General features: G+C 53.8%; 1 protein-coding gene across 3 annotated transcripts in view; it reads right to left on the reverse strand.

Annotated features, from left to right (window-relative positions):
• Positions 1 to 6,216, reverse strand: part of POU2F3 (POU class 2 homeobox 3) — a 79,157-nt gene extending 72,941 nt beyond the window's left edge. Inside the window, exon 1 of one of the 3 annotated variants that reach the window (XM_065881366.1) lies at positions 6,177 to 6,216. Coding sequence is in view for 2 of the 3 variants with exons in the window: in XM_065881365.1 (XP_065737437.1) it covers positions 6,177 to 6,204 (28 nt within the window). In the remaining variant the exon portion in view is untranslated. The remainder of the gene's footprint in view (positions 1 to 6,176) is intronic. The other 2 variants (XM_065881365.1, XM_065881364.1) reach the window with 2 other exon arrangements.
• Between the last annotated feature and the right edge of the window lie 10,553 nt (positions 6,217 to 16,769).

Raw genomic sequence — 16,769 nt, forward strand, 5'->3', positions numbered from 1 at the left:
AAGAGCACCCTTGAACCAAGGCTTGCCCTTCTCATCTTTTTTAGCCAATCCTGCCTCTATTCTCTGCCTGATTCTCAGAGGTCAACCCACTGTCTGGTGATCAAACCCTAGTTCCTGTGTGGCCCTCCTTGGGAACCCTTACCTTCTCTCCTACTCCTTCAATGTTCTCAGTTAAGAAAGGGACGGCAGGCGGGTCAGTGTCCCGCGGAGAGAGAAGACCTACACAAGGCCCCCTGTCTCAGCCCCCAAGTGCTGCGGGTCTGGCCTCTCTGCCCTGCTTCATTTCAATAAATTAAACATTTACCCACAACAGACAGCTGCCACTGCCTAAGAGGCCCCTAAGTCTCCTCAAGGGTCAGCAAAGAGAAGGAAAGAGACAACTTTGAGCTAACTCACTCTCAGCTCCTCTCCTTATGAAACCACCCAAATACTGAAGCCGTTAAAGACAGAAGAATATTTTATTCAAATCATGTTGACCCCCCCTGCCCCCCCCTTCTCTGGGGCAGCACTTTAACTCTTTCAAACCAGATAAAGTCTTGGTGAGCCAATTTGCATACCCGGCCCCCCCAGCCAATCCCGGGTAAGCAGCCCGTCTTAATTTGGGCCACGTAGTTGGGCAGTTGACAGTCTGGATGCCTGAGGTCTGGAGATGACCAGGATGAGGGAGAAGGGTGGACCTCCGCCCCAGGAAAAGCAGGAAGAAACCGACTTTTATTTCTTCTTCTTCTTCTACTTTTTTTTTTTTTTATGGCAATGATATGTGTGGCTCTTGCAGAGATTTAAAGTGTGGTCCCAGGGGATGTAGTGACTGCAGTGCACGAGGGGTGACTGCCATGCCAAGCAAGACAGAGATGGGGAGTCCCGAGGTTCTCCAGCCCTTGGAACACCCCAGGAGCAGGGGAGGGAGTAAGCAACCTTGGGAGCCACTGTAGTTTGAGGAATAGTTTTGAGACCGGTCAAAGTGATGACTCCCAGGTAAATACTTGGAGCTCCGTACAGCCCTCCCCAGACATCCACGCTGTCCTGCGTGGTTACAGACCTCTAGGGGAAACCCTGCAGCCACACTTGCCACCCCTCTCAGTGCACTACATTTAAGAAGGCATTTCTCCAGCCTAACCAAAGTCCTTTCTGCTGCAGTTTGAAACTTTTTGTACAGTCTGTCATGCATGAATATGCAGAGTAACTAGTGTGGGCCACCTGGACAGGTCTGCAAAGGGCTTCTGCTACTCCACGCTTTCTGCTCCAGTGGGGAAATGGGCTTAGCTTCGTCCCACCCATGAAGTGCCACGCTGGAGCTGGGCATTGCCTATTATAGATCGGCTCAGTTACACTTCCCCATAGGGATCCTTCGGCAGTGCTGAGAAAACGTCAGAGACTGCTGGGAAGGGGCGGGAGGGGGTGAGTGCTCACCACCTCTCCCGTTGCGGAGCACAGGCTCCAGACGCGCAGGCTCAGCGGCCATGGCTCACGGGCCCAGCCGCTCGGCGGCATGTAGGATCTTCCCAGACCCGGGCACGAGCCCGTGTCCCCTGCATTGGCAGGCGGACTCCCAGCCACTGCGCCACCAGGGAAGCCCTCTCAGTGGGCTTTTAAACCTGCTTCAGTGGCGCCGGGAATTCAGAGCATGGGTTTTGACAGCAGACAGACCTGGATTTAATCCCAGTGCCATCCTAACTAGCACAGGGGGACCCTGGCCACATATTTGAACCTCAGTTTTCTCAGCTAAAAAAAAAAATGAGAAAAATGATACTCCCCAGAGTTATAGGGAGGAGCAAATAAGATACTGAATGAAAACCGCCTGGCACAGTTCCTGGTACAAAGGAAGCACGTGATAAATGAATTAACTAAACAGATACTTAGGCTTCGATCGGAGTCCCCTTCTCCCATTACAGTAAACAGCTTTGGTTTTTCTGTCTAAGCAGTATCGTAATTTGTCCTTTACCTGGGAAGCCATCTGCATTCTCCCAATTCTGACTTCATGGGAAAAACGCTCATGGGGACAAGAAGAATTTAAGAGGTAGTGAGGGTGGGATGATGACCAGGTATTCTGAATCAACTTATTTCAAACATCTGATGTTTAAGAAGGGTGATATTTTAGCTAAACCATAATTCTATGCTTGTAACCCAAACACTCCTCCAACACCCATTCCCTGTACCACCTTTAACTCTACCCAAAAGCCATCTCTCTGATCTTTTAAATTAGCATAAAAGGTAGTCCTAATCATGTCTAAAATTAACTTTTGAAGGAGTCAAAGGCTCCACACTCTTCCAGGACATCTACTCATTGGATGTACCCATTATGGGAGCAACATTGTGACACTTTGGGATTGGACAGGGATTTGAGTCTGAATGGAGGGTCAGGCTGAGATGATCTGTAAAACCTCTTAATTCCCATAGGGTGTTAAGACACTGAGAACCTGTTCCTGTTGGGTAGGAGGCCGAGGCTGATGGGTGGGACGAGCTCTTGGGTCTCAGCCTAAAAATGGGCCAACACCGAAACTCGCCGAGACGCCATAACCCTTCGCCTGTCGGACAGCACTTGCCGGAGGTGAGTGAGAGAGGTGTGGGGTGCAGTCAGGCTTCTCTGCTGTTCTAATCTCAGCTGGCAACTGAGGAGGCTCCTTGCCATCACTCCCTTCCCTGGGGAGGCTCAGCTGGTCTGTGTAAGAACCCAGATACCAGATGCAGCCCCTCATCTGCTTCACCGGCACTGTCACCCTCTGAAGCTGGAGCGAAATGTTGGCCGCTGGCCTTGACCTCCCTGTGCCTTGGCGTGACCCAGCAGCGACCCCTCCTTACACATCTGTGAACCAGGATGTGTGTGTGAACCTGCAGGAGCAAAGTCCAAGGGGCAGCACTTCCCCAGGCTGCAGGCTGAGTGTCCACGATGTCCTGGACCTCCTGGGTCCAGGCTACGCCAGGAAAACAAAAGGCCCACTACTCTCTCTCCTACTGTCCATCTTCATCTCTTCGGAAGGGACTGGAGCTCCCTCCTGACTCCCACACCCACTGCTGCAGGCACTTCTACCACAGGGAATTCAAGGGGCCCACCGGTCCTACTTCTGAGCTAGCCAGGCCTCCAACTCTCCCCTGGAGGAGATGCTTCTGGCCTCTTCTTCAAGAGAAATGCACTTCCTCTCAAGAGACCTTCGAACCCAATGGTCCTGAGCTGGAACTGGTATCAGTCTGTGAGACTCGATCCTCCTTTCCCAACGCTGATAGAGAACAGCTCACAGTGAGGAAAAGGGCAAAAAACAGATGCTCTGGGACTAACCAGGTGTCCCCCTCCGGCTCGTTTCCCACTGTTTCCCACTGTTTCCTCCATCTCTTCTCTCCCTCCTGAGCTTTCTGTCTGACTCTTATCTACCTGCATTGGGCCTGGGAGGGAGGAGCCCCTCCTTAGCCTGGGTGCCCCTGTGTCTGGTGACCTCATGCCTGCTCAGGTGTTTGTGCTCCCGCGTGAGAGGTGTTCTACAAAATACAAAGTGCTGAGGTCCCAGGCCAACCTGAATCACGGCTGGTACCCAGGTTATCAAAGCAAAAAGATGGGCTGACTCAGGGGCCGCAGTGCTTGTGGAGCTGCTGAGTGGGGGACCTTACGCATTACTTTGTGTGCCCCTGCTCTCCCTCCAACCCCCCCAAACTGTTGCAGTAGATCCATGGAGGGGGAATCCCCAAGGGCCTAGGACTGGGGATTTACAGGGCAAGTGCTGTTTATAAAGCATCCACAGGACACAGGATCACTGGGAGGGGAAAAGTAGGGCTCAGAAGAGACCAGATTTCCACAGAGAGGATCCTGGACTGAGAGACACTAGAGAGGGGCCCCCAGGGAGACACTCCATAGACGGATCCTCCCTCAGAGACCCCACAGCAGGGCCCTTGATGAAAGACCTTACAAAGATGACCCCGGACTAAAAACCCACTGAGAAGACCCAGCAAAGGGAGCCCTCAAATGGAGACCTAGTTAGAGAGGCCCCACAGAAAGTCCCAAATTGAGCGATCCCTTTGAGGTCTCCAAAGGGGAACCAGACACCACAGAGAGGCCAGGAAACCTCACAGGGAGGCCAGGCAGCCCTGAGGGGAGATAGACTACAGAAGCGGGCTGGGAAGCAGTGGCAAGCAAATGTAGAGAGATGACTCAGGTCACCCACCCGAGGTAAACAGGTGGACGGAGAACTCACCTGAGGAGTCAGCGCACCCTGGGTTTAGCTCAATCACCCCCTTTGTGTCTGCCTGCGGGGGACAGGGCTGGGGGAGGTGCCCGGGCTTCTGAAAAGCGTCAGCCTGGAGCTTCCTCCCAGGCCAGGCACGGAGGGCTTGGCCTCCTCACCTCAACCTCACCCTCTCTTTCCTGCTCTCAGCTAGATCCTCTTAGCCCCCAGGTGGCCTCCCTGCTGGGTCCCAGCTGCCCCCCCACTCCTCCCACTTCCCCCAGAGCAGGAGCCTCCAGTAGACAATGAGGTGGAAAACCCCCAGGGAGTCTCTGATCTTGGTCCTAAAGAACTTCCCACTGGGGGGCATGCCTTCAGGTTTTGCTCCCATGCACACCTAGGCCTTCTTGGTGGAACGTGGAGGAAGGAGAACCCGGGACCTGCCCCCAGCTATGTCCAGCTCCATGCTGGTGCTACGAGGTCTGAAAATGGACTTCCCCCAACCATTGGATGATACCCAGTTGGATGATTCTTTCCGCCACACCGAGCCCTCCCTGGCATGTCCTGGCACCTGGGGATCCGCTCAGAGCTAACACCTCACCATCTGCTGGTTTTCACTCAGCCCCACCAGGACTGCGTCTGGGAAACTGGGTCTCCCCCGTGCACCCACTGCTGCTTGATTTCAAGGATTGGCGGCTCCAGCAAGGGCCAAAGCCTCCAGCCTACCCTGCTCCTTGGGGTAGGTCCTGAGAATTGACTCCCTCACTCTTCCTCCAGAAAGGAGAGCAGGTAACAAAATTCCTGTCAACAGCTCTGAAGTCCTTAATGAAGGTCATTCATTGGGTGTTGCCCCCTTTAAGAGGCAAGTTGCTGGTTTGAAATGGCCAAATCAGGCTCAGCTTTCTCCACGTCAGTCCGTCTCTGCTCAGGCCCTCAGACCTCCAGAAGGCCCACCCCAACACCAAGTCCAACCTCCAGGATTAGTAGCTCTGGTCTTTGCCTGGCTGTGGAAGGAGGGATCAGCAGGGTGAATGGAGGGGTCTTGGTTCACTCCATGCCCATAGTCCTTTCACGCAGGGGAAACTGACTCCCGGAAAAGCATTTCCATGGCCTAGGTTCCCACTCCTGAGGAGAGGAGGGCTTGGTATCTAAATCCATGGGACATGGAACACAGAGGGTGTATCTCTCACTGCCCCCCCCCACCCCCCAGACGCAGAGATGGAAGCGCTTTCCCACAGGGCCCTGTGCAGGCTTCTCCTCCTGTGCGTCCCACAGAGCCCCGGCTCAGCCCCCGCACGCGGACTCCCCAGCCCCGCCGCGCACCAGCCTACGGCACTGCCTAGACTCACGGAGCAGGGGAGCAGGTACACCTTCACGGGTGGGGTCTGCTCCACCTCCTCTCCCAACACACATGGGGACAGGTAGACTCACCTCTGACACACACGGACACATGCTTCCCTAGGCCCTGATCAATACATGTGCACCATGGCACCTGCCCCAGGTGTGCCTCTGTAAATGCCCAGCTCCACTCACTTTTCCTAGGCACCCCCTAGACCTTACCAATATCCACTCTCCCTATACTTCACGTAAATGCCTGGGACACCAAACACGCAACATGTGGATACACGTATTTCCCTCACTTCTGCACTCCAAGGTCCACACCCCTGGCTGAGCCAGTGAGCCACCCTTCTGCAACCAGTGAACAGGGCAACTTCCCCGAGACTACCACAGCTCAGCAGGCCCAGGTCCCACAGGGCTGCGGCTCTCCAGATGCCAGCGCTCTCCAGATGCGAGGCTTCAGAAGCCCTCCCACCCTCCACCGTAGCCCCTACCTTCATTCTTCCCCAAAGTCCCCCAGACGGACCCTGTGCCCGCCAGCTCGGGGCGACCCGCTATCCACACTGCCCTCTCCTGGCCGCTGGGGAACAAGACCCCCCCCCCCCCCCCCCGAGAGCGGCGCCCCTGTCATTCGCCCCTGCCCGAGCACAGTGACACCTGTCAGAGCTCGCGCCCTCCGCCCCTCACCTGGGTGCATGGGTTCCAGATTCACCATCCTGCCCCAGGCGGGGCCAAAGCCAGCTTCCCCCCAGGCCCCTCGCGGCTGCCCCAGCCGGGCCTCCGGGGAAGCCAGGGTCTCCTTCCTCCACGCCCCCGGCCGCCGCCGCCGCGGGAGCCGCCGCCGGAGCCGTCGCCGCAGCCGTAGCGCGCTCCGCTGCTCCCTCCCGCCCACCCGGGCAGCACTCGGCGCGGCGGGATTGCCACACTCCCCAGGTGAGCACGCGGCGCGGCGGGGCGGGGGCCTCGGGCCACGCCCCCTGGCAGGGCCCCCGCGCCTGGCCCCCGGCCCAGGCAAAGCAGCGATTTGCATTCGGGGAGCCGGGGGCCGGGGGAGGGGGCAGGCGGTGCTGCCGGGGCGGGTCCTGACCCTGCGGGACACCTGTCCGCCTCGGACCCGCCAATGGCCTCTCCCCACCGCGCCCGGCCCAACAGCTTGCCCTACTGAGGAACCCCTGGCAGATTAACCAGCGCGGGGGCGGGCTAAGCTTCCGTCTGGACAGACACCCCAGCTCTGCGAGGAGCTCTGGAAGTGTTTGGAGAAGCCCCGGGAGTGCGCTAGGAAGAATCTGGTGTTGGAATCCTACCTCTCTGCCGCTTACCGGCTGTGTGACACGAGACAAGGCTCATCACCTCCCTGAACTCAGTTTACTCATCCGTAAAACGGGGCAGGTGTTCATCTTAACTGGCATCTATCTATCTGAATTTAGCGGGTGGTCAAGCTCACCTAGGGGCCCCGTGCATCCTCACCACATCCTGGGACTAATTATCACATTTTCTGGGTGAAGATAGTGTCTCTTGCCTGCCCTGCCAGGTCCCAGGTTGCTGCGAGGCTCTATAAGAGTATGATGTGAAAGCTCTTTACTAGTGTCAGGGGCTGTGGGAACAGCCACCTCCTCATTTACAGAACTGGGAAGTGACTTGTCCAAAGGCACACAATTCCCTAGCGATGGAAGGAAACTGGCTGGGATCAGGTCTCTGGACTCCCACTCCAGTGCTCTCTGCAGCACCCATCATAGACTCGTCACCTGAGCTTCCCCCACCCTTCTCCTCCACTCTTCAGGTCCCAGGAAGAGGTGCCGAGGCGAAGAGACCACCTGTGTATAAACCTTGAAAGCCGTGTGCCCACAGCAGGACAGACCTCGCCTTTCTTTCCAGACAGGTCTCCCTCTCAACCTGCTTACAGAACAAGTCCTGGGCTTTTCTGCCTCTACACCTTGTTTGCGCTGTTCTTTCCAGTTGGTGTGTCCACCCACCATCCACCCCAATAGTCCCCATTAGAACATCCAGCATTTATTGAGCTTTCAGTGCATCAGGCACTGTGCTAACCAGCGCTTGAGAGGCACCTGATCTTGTTTAGTCCTCATAACAACTCGAAAACTGGACTGTTACTATTTCCATTTTACAGATGGGAAAAATGAGGCTTAGAGAATTTAGTGTGCCCAAAGTTACCCTTCCAGTAAATATCAGGGCTCCTATTCCTAAACTCTGCACTCTTCTGCCTTCGTGCGCAATTCAAATGCCACCTCCTTCTGAAGCTGGAAGTGATCTGATCTGTTATTAAATTACCATAACGTTTCAATGTTCGTAACAGCCCTGTGGCTCGCTCTGCAGGACTTTTCTTATCCCACCCCCTGGCTGTTAACTGATTGGCTGCCCCCACGGCACCAAACACAGTGCAGGGTACACAACAGGTGTCAGAAAGGGCCCAGTGGGTGCCACAGTGGCCCTGGAGGGAAAATGTTTAACAAGTGCTTCTTCGGGTCCACACAAACCACTCTCCCCCAATCGCACCAACCTTTCTTCCGCCCACTCTTAGCAAGAAGGGAGGAGACTTTCTTCCTGTTTCTTCTGGCTGAGGAAAGAGATCAGTAGCTTTTCAGAGGCCTAGTGAACCCAGAGACACACCCCCCCACACCTTGGCACACTGCCAGACTGTCCCTTCCTTCCCTCCTCTTTCCTCTACTTTCCCTCCCTTCCTCCACTTCAGGTTTGGCCCCAAGCCTGAGGCCATTTCTTATCTACAACTGCACTTCACCTACCATCATCCTAGAAAAATGCCTGCACATAGTTTATATACCCCTGTGCGCTTGTGATTTCCATATCTCTATTTGCATAGCATTTGTATAGCCATGTTCCCCAAGGGTCTGATTCTCTGACCACCAGTATCTGGAACCTGTTTCTCTTTTCCATGTGCAAAGCTGCATTTCTTTTCTGGGCTTTAGTTTTCCAGAAGCCAGAGGAGCATGTACCTAATGATTTCTAAGGGTCTTCCAGCTCTAGTAGCCTAGGATACTGGGGTCCTGGGGATGCGGGTGGGGGTGGAACCCTTGGAGATGGGGCCCACTGGGGAAGAGATGGGGCGTTATAGCTTCAGAGTTGGAAGGACAGTTTTGGGTTCTGGACCAGGAGAAGGGGTGATTGGGGGAAGGATGGGAAGGTGAGAGGGGTCGGGGAGAGGTAGCAGACAGGACCTCATCTTCATTCATTTACTCATTCATTCAATCCATATTGATTGAATGCTTCCTATAGGCCAAACAAAGTGCTACGTGCTGGGCATGTACCTTTTCATTCAGTCATCACACCTTTAGGAGGAACATACAATTTTTAGGTTCCTTTTATAGATGAGGAAACTGAGGTTCAGGGAGGTTAATGCAGCTAGTAGATGGCAGAGTTGAAATTTAGACCAGGCCTGCCTGACTCCAAAGCTGGTACTTTTAATCCTGGCCTCCAGTGTCTGAGCCCGAGTCTCCTCTTCTCTGCTATTCCCTTCTATGAGCATACAACTCCAGGTGGAAGGAACCTAGATAATCGTATGAGGGACCAGAGGTCCACAGGGGGTGGGACTTGCCCAAGGTCACACGACACGGCAAGCAAAGGTAGAGCAGAGACCCTCTGTTCTCTCTGCTCCTCCTTCTTCTGTTCTTTCTGGGCCTTTGAAGGGTGGGTGGGGCAAGGGGCAGGGTTCGATGATTTTTATTCCTTCCCTCTGTGACTTGCTTGATGACCATTTCAACTAGATGAACTGGAACAGGAGTCCACAAGACCCCTTTGTCCCTCCCTCCTTCGTGGAGACTATGAGTGCTTCTATGGAGCACTCATAGTCTCCATGAAATCAGCTCTTTGAGTTCTGGGCAGATGGGAGGTGGGGAAGGTGCCACTTCCGTGGCCTAATACTCCATTTCTCTGTTTAGCCAGGAAGAGAAAAAGCTGTGGGGAAGAGGAGAGAGATAGGGAGTTGCCTGGAGGTTAGAAAGGAACAGAGGAAAGAAAGGGAAAAAGAAGCAAAGACAGGAAATTTCAGTGCCTTTGGACATCAAAAGAGCACCATGCAAATCACATACAAATGATATGCAAATGACCCATCACTTCCTCCTTTACCCCTTACCCTCTCAACAGCTGGAGGGCTTTTTCAGAGAGCAGCCAAAGCCTAACTCCAGGATCCTGTTGTCCCCAAACTGTGATCAACGTGGATCCCTCCTGGGGGTCCTTCTGGTCCTCCTGGGATTACGTCTGATCCCCTAGGAAGTTACGAGCCCCCCCCAGGCCCCATTTCTATGTGAGCATGCTAGCAGCTTCTTTTGCTTCAAGGACGGAAGGCTCTAGGAGTTAAGCCTCCCCGTCCAGACACATTGCTGGAAACAGGTTGTAGCCCTGGAGGAGGTGCTCGGGGAGCGAGGTGGGCCCGCACCCTGTTCCCTACCTCAGCAAAGTGGATTTCTTGGCCGCAGGCCTTTCTGCTCACCCTCATTTCCTGTCATGTCAGCTGGTGTGAGTTGTCAGGATTGGGAGAAGGGTGGAGAGCCAGGTGTCCTGGAAGGCCACCAAGTAGCAAGTCCTTTCTAGCTCTTTCTGTCTGCCAGATGGGCTGTAGGGCCCAGAGCGGGGGGATGTGGGGCGGGGGTCAGCTCCCTGCCTTGGGGTGACCTCAGGGACTGAATCCGTGCTCAGGCTTCCTAAAAGAGCAGATGGAAGGAAGATAGAGGCCAGGGAGAAATTCCAGGCCTCTTTTAAAATCACACCTCAGAGTCAATCTGATGGCACCGTTGCCAGGAGGAGTATTGCAGAATGGGGGTGGAGGGGGTTCGTGTCAGGGTGACAGAGTGAGAGGTGCACTGGGAACCAGAATAAAGCAACTTTCCAGGGAAGTGGATGGGAGAGGACACAGCTGTTTCCTGCCCCTGATATCCTTAATGCTGAGCCTCAACCATAGACATCCCACCCCACCCGTCTAGAGGGAGTACAAACAAACTCATTGCCCATTTTGCTCTTGAAGGTTTTGAATAATAGATAATAATATATGTATTTAATTTTAAAACAGCGTAACAATCCCGTCCTCCGATGAACTCTTTTGACCTCGGGGCCAGCATTGGGCCTGGGTCCGGCCACTCTAATCACACCTTGGGGCAGAGCCCTGCCTCAAGACCAGCCTCTCCCCGCCCGGTCCCCCTGCACGCTCAGGGCAAGTCTAAGCCCAGGGCGCCCTCTTGTGGTGACAGGCGTGTATGATCCTGACTTGAGTCCCCACGCCCACCCTCACCTCCACCCCGCCCCCCAACCTCTCCTTCCAAGCGGTCTCGCCGCCACTGTCTCCTGTGGTGAGTGGCGGTCCATGTCTGGGGGAACCACAGGCAAGGGCCCCAGTTCCAGGCCAGCTGGAGATATTGAGTGTTAGTTTCAGGCTGCTGTTGGGTCTTCTGGTCCGTGCTCCCCATCCAAGGCCAGACTTTACCATGGAAGCCCAGTTTTGGAGTCACCCAGTCACCGCCTTGACGGGCTGTCAGTCCTGTTGCCGGACAGCTCTGCTGGTTAAAACGTCCTACCTCCCACACTGCCCTCCGGAGCTTCTGAGCTCCACGCCAATCCTACACCCGCACACATAGGAGGACAGCGTCATCGGTCCATTCATCCATCTGGAGCTGGGAATTGAGTACCCATCGGAGCTGTGCATTGGGCTAGGGGCAGGGAACGGAACAGAGACCAGGCAGTATCCCTGCCCTCAGGAAGCTCACAGGCTGGCGATGCTTGCGGACCAGCGAACAGTAAGTCCGTTATCCTGGGGCCTGTGCTGTACCAGGGAAATAGGGGGGACTATGGGGGCCCACAGTAGGGCACGTCTTACCTGAGTCTGGGGGTGGGCATCAGGAAAGCCTTCTTAGGGGCAGGGACATCTAAGCAGAAATCCCCAGGAAAGAGGTAGTAGGAGGAAGGGAGCCTAAGCTGTACAAGCAAAGGGAACAGCATATGCCAGGAGGGTGCGTGGCACACTGGAGGGAGCCCACACAGTACAAGGAGGCTAGATCACAGAGTACAAGAGGTGGAAAACCACGAGTGAGTGAAGGTGATGGTATGTGCACAGGGAGGACCTTGAATCTGGCCTAACTTAGGTGGAAATAATTCACCAGTTTCAGGAGCAGGTGACTTTTCCTGATTGCATCACAGCATAGGCTTGAGTGCCACGGCATGGGGCGGCGGGGGGTGGGGAGGAGGGGAGAGGAGGGGGAGTCTGGCAAGAAGTTTGACTGTGAGGACACAAGGAGAAATAGGGCAGAGGTGGAGTGGGACTTGGGTTTGAGGTGCTTTTGATTGCACTTTTTAAATGGGAAAGATTTAAACACTCTCAGCACAGATGGGCAGGAGGCAGGAAAGAGCGAGATCCCGGGGTAAGAGCGGAGAACACTTCTCCAGAGAGGAAGGGGAAGGGCTGGGATTCAAAGCCCTGGAGTCGGGGAGAAGGGACACTTCCCCACCATCAGGATGGGTGGGAATCCTGAAAGGCAGGTATAGATGCAGGGGGTAGAGAGGTTTCTGCTCCTGGGATGCAGGAAAGGAGGGCACTGAGGGTACAGTGTCCCTTCATCCCGCCCCCCGCTCCCCTAGGAGTCAGGACATTCTCCCAGCGGGAGACCCACAGCGGGAGCCAGGACCACTAATTTGCCACCCCTGAAAGGCTCTGCAGGCCTGGGTCCTGAGGTAGCTTGTGACCCGCCTTCTCTCTCCCTTGTTTGACCGGAAGCCCCCTGAGGTCTGAACCTTCTCCCAGGGAGAAGCATGTGGGCCTCCATCCACCTCACTTTGGCCCTCTTCCCATCCACCGTCCATCCTTCTGGGTCCCCATCTGGGATGGCCGTCATCATCAGGATCTCTACAGGAAAACAATCAGCTGAACTCAGAGGGCCTTTAATGAAGTATTGCTTATTTACAGAGGTGCCGGCAGGGTTACGGGACACTGAGAAGCTAGGGCTGAAGAGGAATGAGTAGTTGTCCAGGAGTGCAAGGAGGTCTGGAGCCTTGGAGGAAGGAAGCCAGGGCCAGACCCGTGGTGCTGAGGAAGTAAGGGGTGGGGAATCCAAGCCCCAGAGTCCCTCTCATCCTGCCCTCTGACGTCTGGTGCTTCTCCTGGCTGAGCCAGAGGTGAGAGAGCCCAGGGGAGACCAATCCAGAGGTTGGAGTCCTGGGGCACAGAGCAGGGCAGAGGGAGGTGGAGAACGCAGGGGGCGAGGGGCAAACGGGGAAACAGCACGGCCAGTCGCCTCTCTATGGTCACTTGTTCATATCGGAGGATAAACCCTAGAACGCGTTGATGCTTCCCACGGTCAAAATGACCAACGCTTGGTGATAATATAAAGTGATGGCAGGTGTGGTAGTTAATTTTCTCTGTCAGCTTGGCGAGGCTATGATGCTAGGTTTTGGTCTAACACTAGACTAGGTGTTGCTGTGAAGGTATTTTGTAGAAATGATTAACATCTACAGTCAGTTGCCTTTAAGTAAAGGAGATGACCCTTGCCAATGTGAGTGGGGCTCATCCAATCAGTTGAAGGCCATAAGAGCAAAAACAGCTTTCCTGGAGAAGGAATTCTGCCTCAAGACTTCACATAGAAGTTGAATCTGAGTTCCCAGCTGCTGACCTGCGCTACAGATTTCAGACTTAAGGCTGCCACATCAACTTCTGCCTAACCTGCCAGCCGCCAGCCCTTAGCTGCCCAGATCCCCAGTCACGTGAGCTAAAATCAATCAGTGTGTGTGTGTGTGTGTGTGTGTGTGTGTATTCTGTTTCTCTGGAGAACCCTGACTGATACAGCAGGAATGTGTGGAAACAGGGCCTCTCACACACTGCTAGTGAGAATGTAAACTTGGACAGCACCATTTGGAGGTGATTCGACAGTATCCACCAAATACCGGCCACAGGAGCCAGTCCATTGCCCATCAGTAGCCAAATGGCTAAAAACCTGCAGTAGGATACCAGGGAGCAGTTACACGGTGAATGCCAGTGTCGGGGAAGACAGTCTAGACAAGCCCTCTCTCTTAGGGGATGATGGAATTGGGGGCTTGGAAGGGGAGGTGACCCACCCAAGGTCACCCAGAGGTGGGACTAGGCCGGTACCCACATTCCTCACGTGAATTTTTAGCCTCAAGTTTTGCTCCTGGGGAGCGGCCCCTGCCCCACTTTTTGCCAGATTCCTTGACAGCTCCACGCACCCTATCCAGGTCCCGCGAAGGCCCTGGGCAGAGATGCTCCAACTGTAGGGCTCCAGTTTCCCCACCTAAGACATCCGGTGGTTAACAAGACCGCAGGGAGAGGAGCCTGAAGAAAACCCACAGAAAGTACAGGCCCGGCCGTGCTCGGGCGATCCTGCCGGGGAGGCCTGCTACCACCTTTAGCTCCTCTGGCTTGAAGAGGCACTGCTGAGATCTGGTCTCCTGGGCTCCCACCCGAGGGCCTTGCTTACCTCGGCCAAGGGAACCAATCAGAAGCCTGTTCCTGCCAACATCAGTCCCAGGGGAGCTTTGGGATTTTTTTTTTTTTTTTTTTCGCCCCCCACCCACCCAGTCCTCGGTGATGGCTACTGCAGGGCTGGCCCTGCTCACCCTCCCCCGGTGCGCCGTGCTGAGGTTCCGGTGGGCCCATCCGATAAACCCATTTGGGTTGTAAGCGTGCGTGGCATAAGAAGGCTGGGTTTGGATTCCTCACTACTCTCGGACCTTGGGCAAGTCACATCGTTTCACAGGTGAGCCGCATTCATAAAATGTCACAGAATCGCTGAAAGAAGCCAAGCGAGCTCATTTATATGAAGGCACTTTGTCAACCCTGAAGAAATGAGAACTATTGTAGATATATGACCTCTCGCAGGTGTTTTCTCACATCCACAAAGGACTTTTGAGGACAGTAAAGCCTTATCTCTCGAACAGCTGACCACCTACATCTAGGTAACAAGCTCTGAGTCTGACGCACACAAATACCACACTTCCGACTGGAGGCACCGTGGCAGAGCCAGAGCTTGGCTGGGGAGGTTGGGAGGGTTCCTTGGAACGATGGGAGGCGTGGACTTCGTCTGAGCATAGGGTCAGGCCAAAGTCACAGGGAATCTTAATTCTCATCTCCATGCCCTGAGACAGAGAAGGGGCCCCAGGCAGGGTAGTCTGTAATGACAGTTTCCAGCAGGCCCCTCCCTGCAGGACACAGGCAGGCTTGGAGGTGCTCATCCCCCCCTCCCCAAGGAAGATCAGAAAAACACTCCAAGTCTTGAAAACATTACTTTTTAAAAAAGTATTATTCTTGGCTATTTGGAAGTGAGTAGGGAAGGCATATGGTTTGGGGACCACCACCCCCAGCAATGAAGACACACCCACAGAGTTAAGAGGGGTGGGAGATGCCTTCTCCAAGTAATCCCCTCCCTCACCCGGAGCAGGGGCTGGGCAGGAGGTGAAGGAGAAAAACGCTTGGGGAGGAAGGCCTCCCCAAATTGCCCCCCAGCACGGCTGAAGCTGGTTCTTGAAAACAGGTTCAGAGAGAGGCACGCCCACTTGAAAAGGATGTCTCCCCATTCCCCTACCATTAACTTGACCATCAAGCAAGCCCAGCTCCCAACTCACCCCTCTGGCCAGCACAGTTCAATGGGCAACAGCAGCCTGTTCTGGGGGTGCTGGGGAGCAGAGTAAGGGGGACAGCCCTGCCAGCCCCTTTTCTTCTCCAAGGCCTGTGAGGAAGGCTCTGACTCCCAGCCTCCTCCCTCCTAAGGAGTTGGGACCCCTGGGACTTGCCCAACACCTGAAAGACTCCAGTCTCTGCCCTGTGCTCACACAGTCCCCTCCACCTTGCCAAATCCCGACCAGCCTGCAGCCTCGACCCACGTCCCATCTCGTCCAGGAAACCTTCCCCAATCAACTCAGCCTGTACATCCCTCCTCCTTGGAAGTCCTCAGTGCTCAGCCCGGCACTTCATATTACAGCCTCTTTATACTAGAAGATACTCTTGAAGTGAAGAGGCCTTCAGGATGTCTGGCTCCATTGTGTCGGGTTTATAAATGAGGAAACGTCTGCTCTTTTCACTAACGGTAACAATATTAATAGCACCTAACACAGTGAGCACTGACTATGTGCTGGGCACTTGACACGTATAAATTCACTTCAGTCTCACAACTAAGCCCATTTTATAGCTGAGAGAGCTGAGGCACAGAGAGGTAAAGTAACTCAAGATTGCACAGCAAATAAGAATCATGGCCAGCAACAGGGCCATGAAAAGATGCTCAACCTCGCTAACAGAGAAATGCAGATCAAAACTACAATGAGGTATCACCTTGCTCTGGTCAGAATGGCCATCATTAAAAAGTCTACAGATAACAAATGCAGGAGAGGGTGTGGAGAAAAGGGAACCCTCTTGCACTGTTGGTGGGAATGTAAATTGGTGCAGCCACTATGGAGAACAGTATGGAGGTTCCTCCAAAAACTAGAGTTGCCATATGATCCAGCAACCCCACTCCTGGGCATATATCTGGACAAAACTCCAATTCAAAAAGATATTTACATGCACACTTATGCTCATAGCAGCACTATTTACAATAGCCAAGGCATGGAAACAACCTAAATGTCCATCGACAGAGGAATGATAAAGAAGATGTGGGACATATACACAATGGAATATTACTCAGCCGTAAAAACGAATGAAACAATGCCATTTGCAGCAACATGGACGGACCTAGAGATTATCATAGTAAGTAAAGTAAGTCAGAAAGAGAAAGACAAATACCATATGATATCACTTACATGTGGAATCTAAAATATGACACAAATGAACTTATCTACAAAACAGAAACAGCCTCACATAGAGAACAGACTTGTGGTTGCCAAGGGGGAGGGGAGGAAGGGGGTGGGGGAAGGATGGACTGGGAGTTTGGGACTAACAAATGCAAACTATTATATATATGTATAACTGAATCACTTTGCTATATATCAGAAACTAACACAACATTGTAAATCAACTATACTTCAATAAAATAAATTAAAAAAAAAATCATGCCCAGGATTTGACCCCTGGAAGTCTGGTTCCAGAGTTTTCACCGTATCTCACGTCTCAGTCTATGTCACGGGGTCTTTTACTGCCTGGCTTGCCCATCTATGTATGTCTCATCTTCTTAAGCGCAGAAATTTTGTCATATCTTTTCCTAATAATACCCACCCCCATCTACATCCTCTCCCCCCAACACAAGGCTGAACACACAGTAGGTGCTTTAGGAGTTGTTGTCCCAAGATGGGTCACCAAGAGCACAGGGACACTTCTCCTGA

Source organism: Phocoena phocoena, chromosome 8 (genome assembly GCF_963924675.1).
Source record: "Phocoena phocoena chromosome 8, mPhoPho1.1, whole genome shotgun sequence".
Lineage (NCBI taxonomy): Eukaryota > Metazoa > Chordata > Mammalia > Artiodactyla > Phocoenidae > Phocoena > Phocoena phocoena.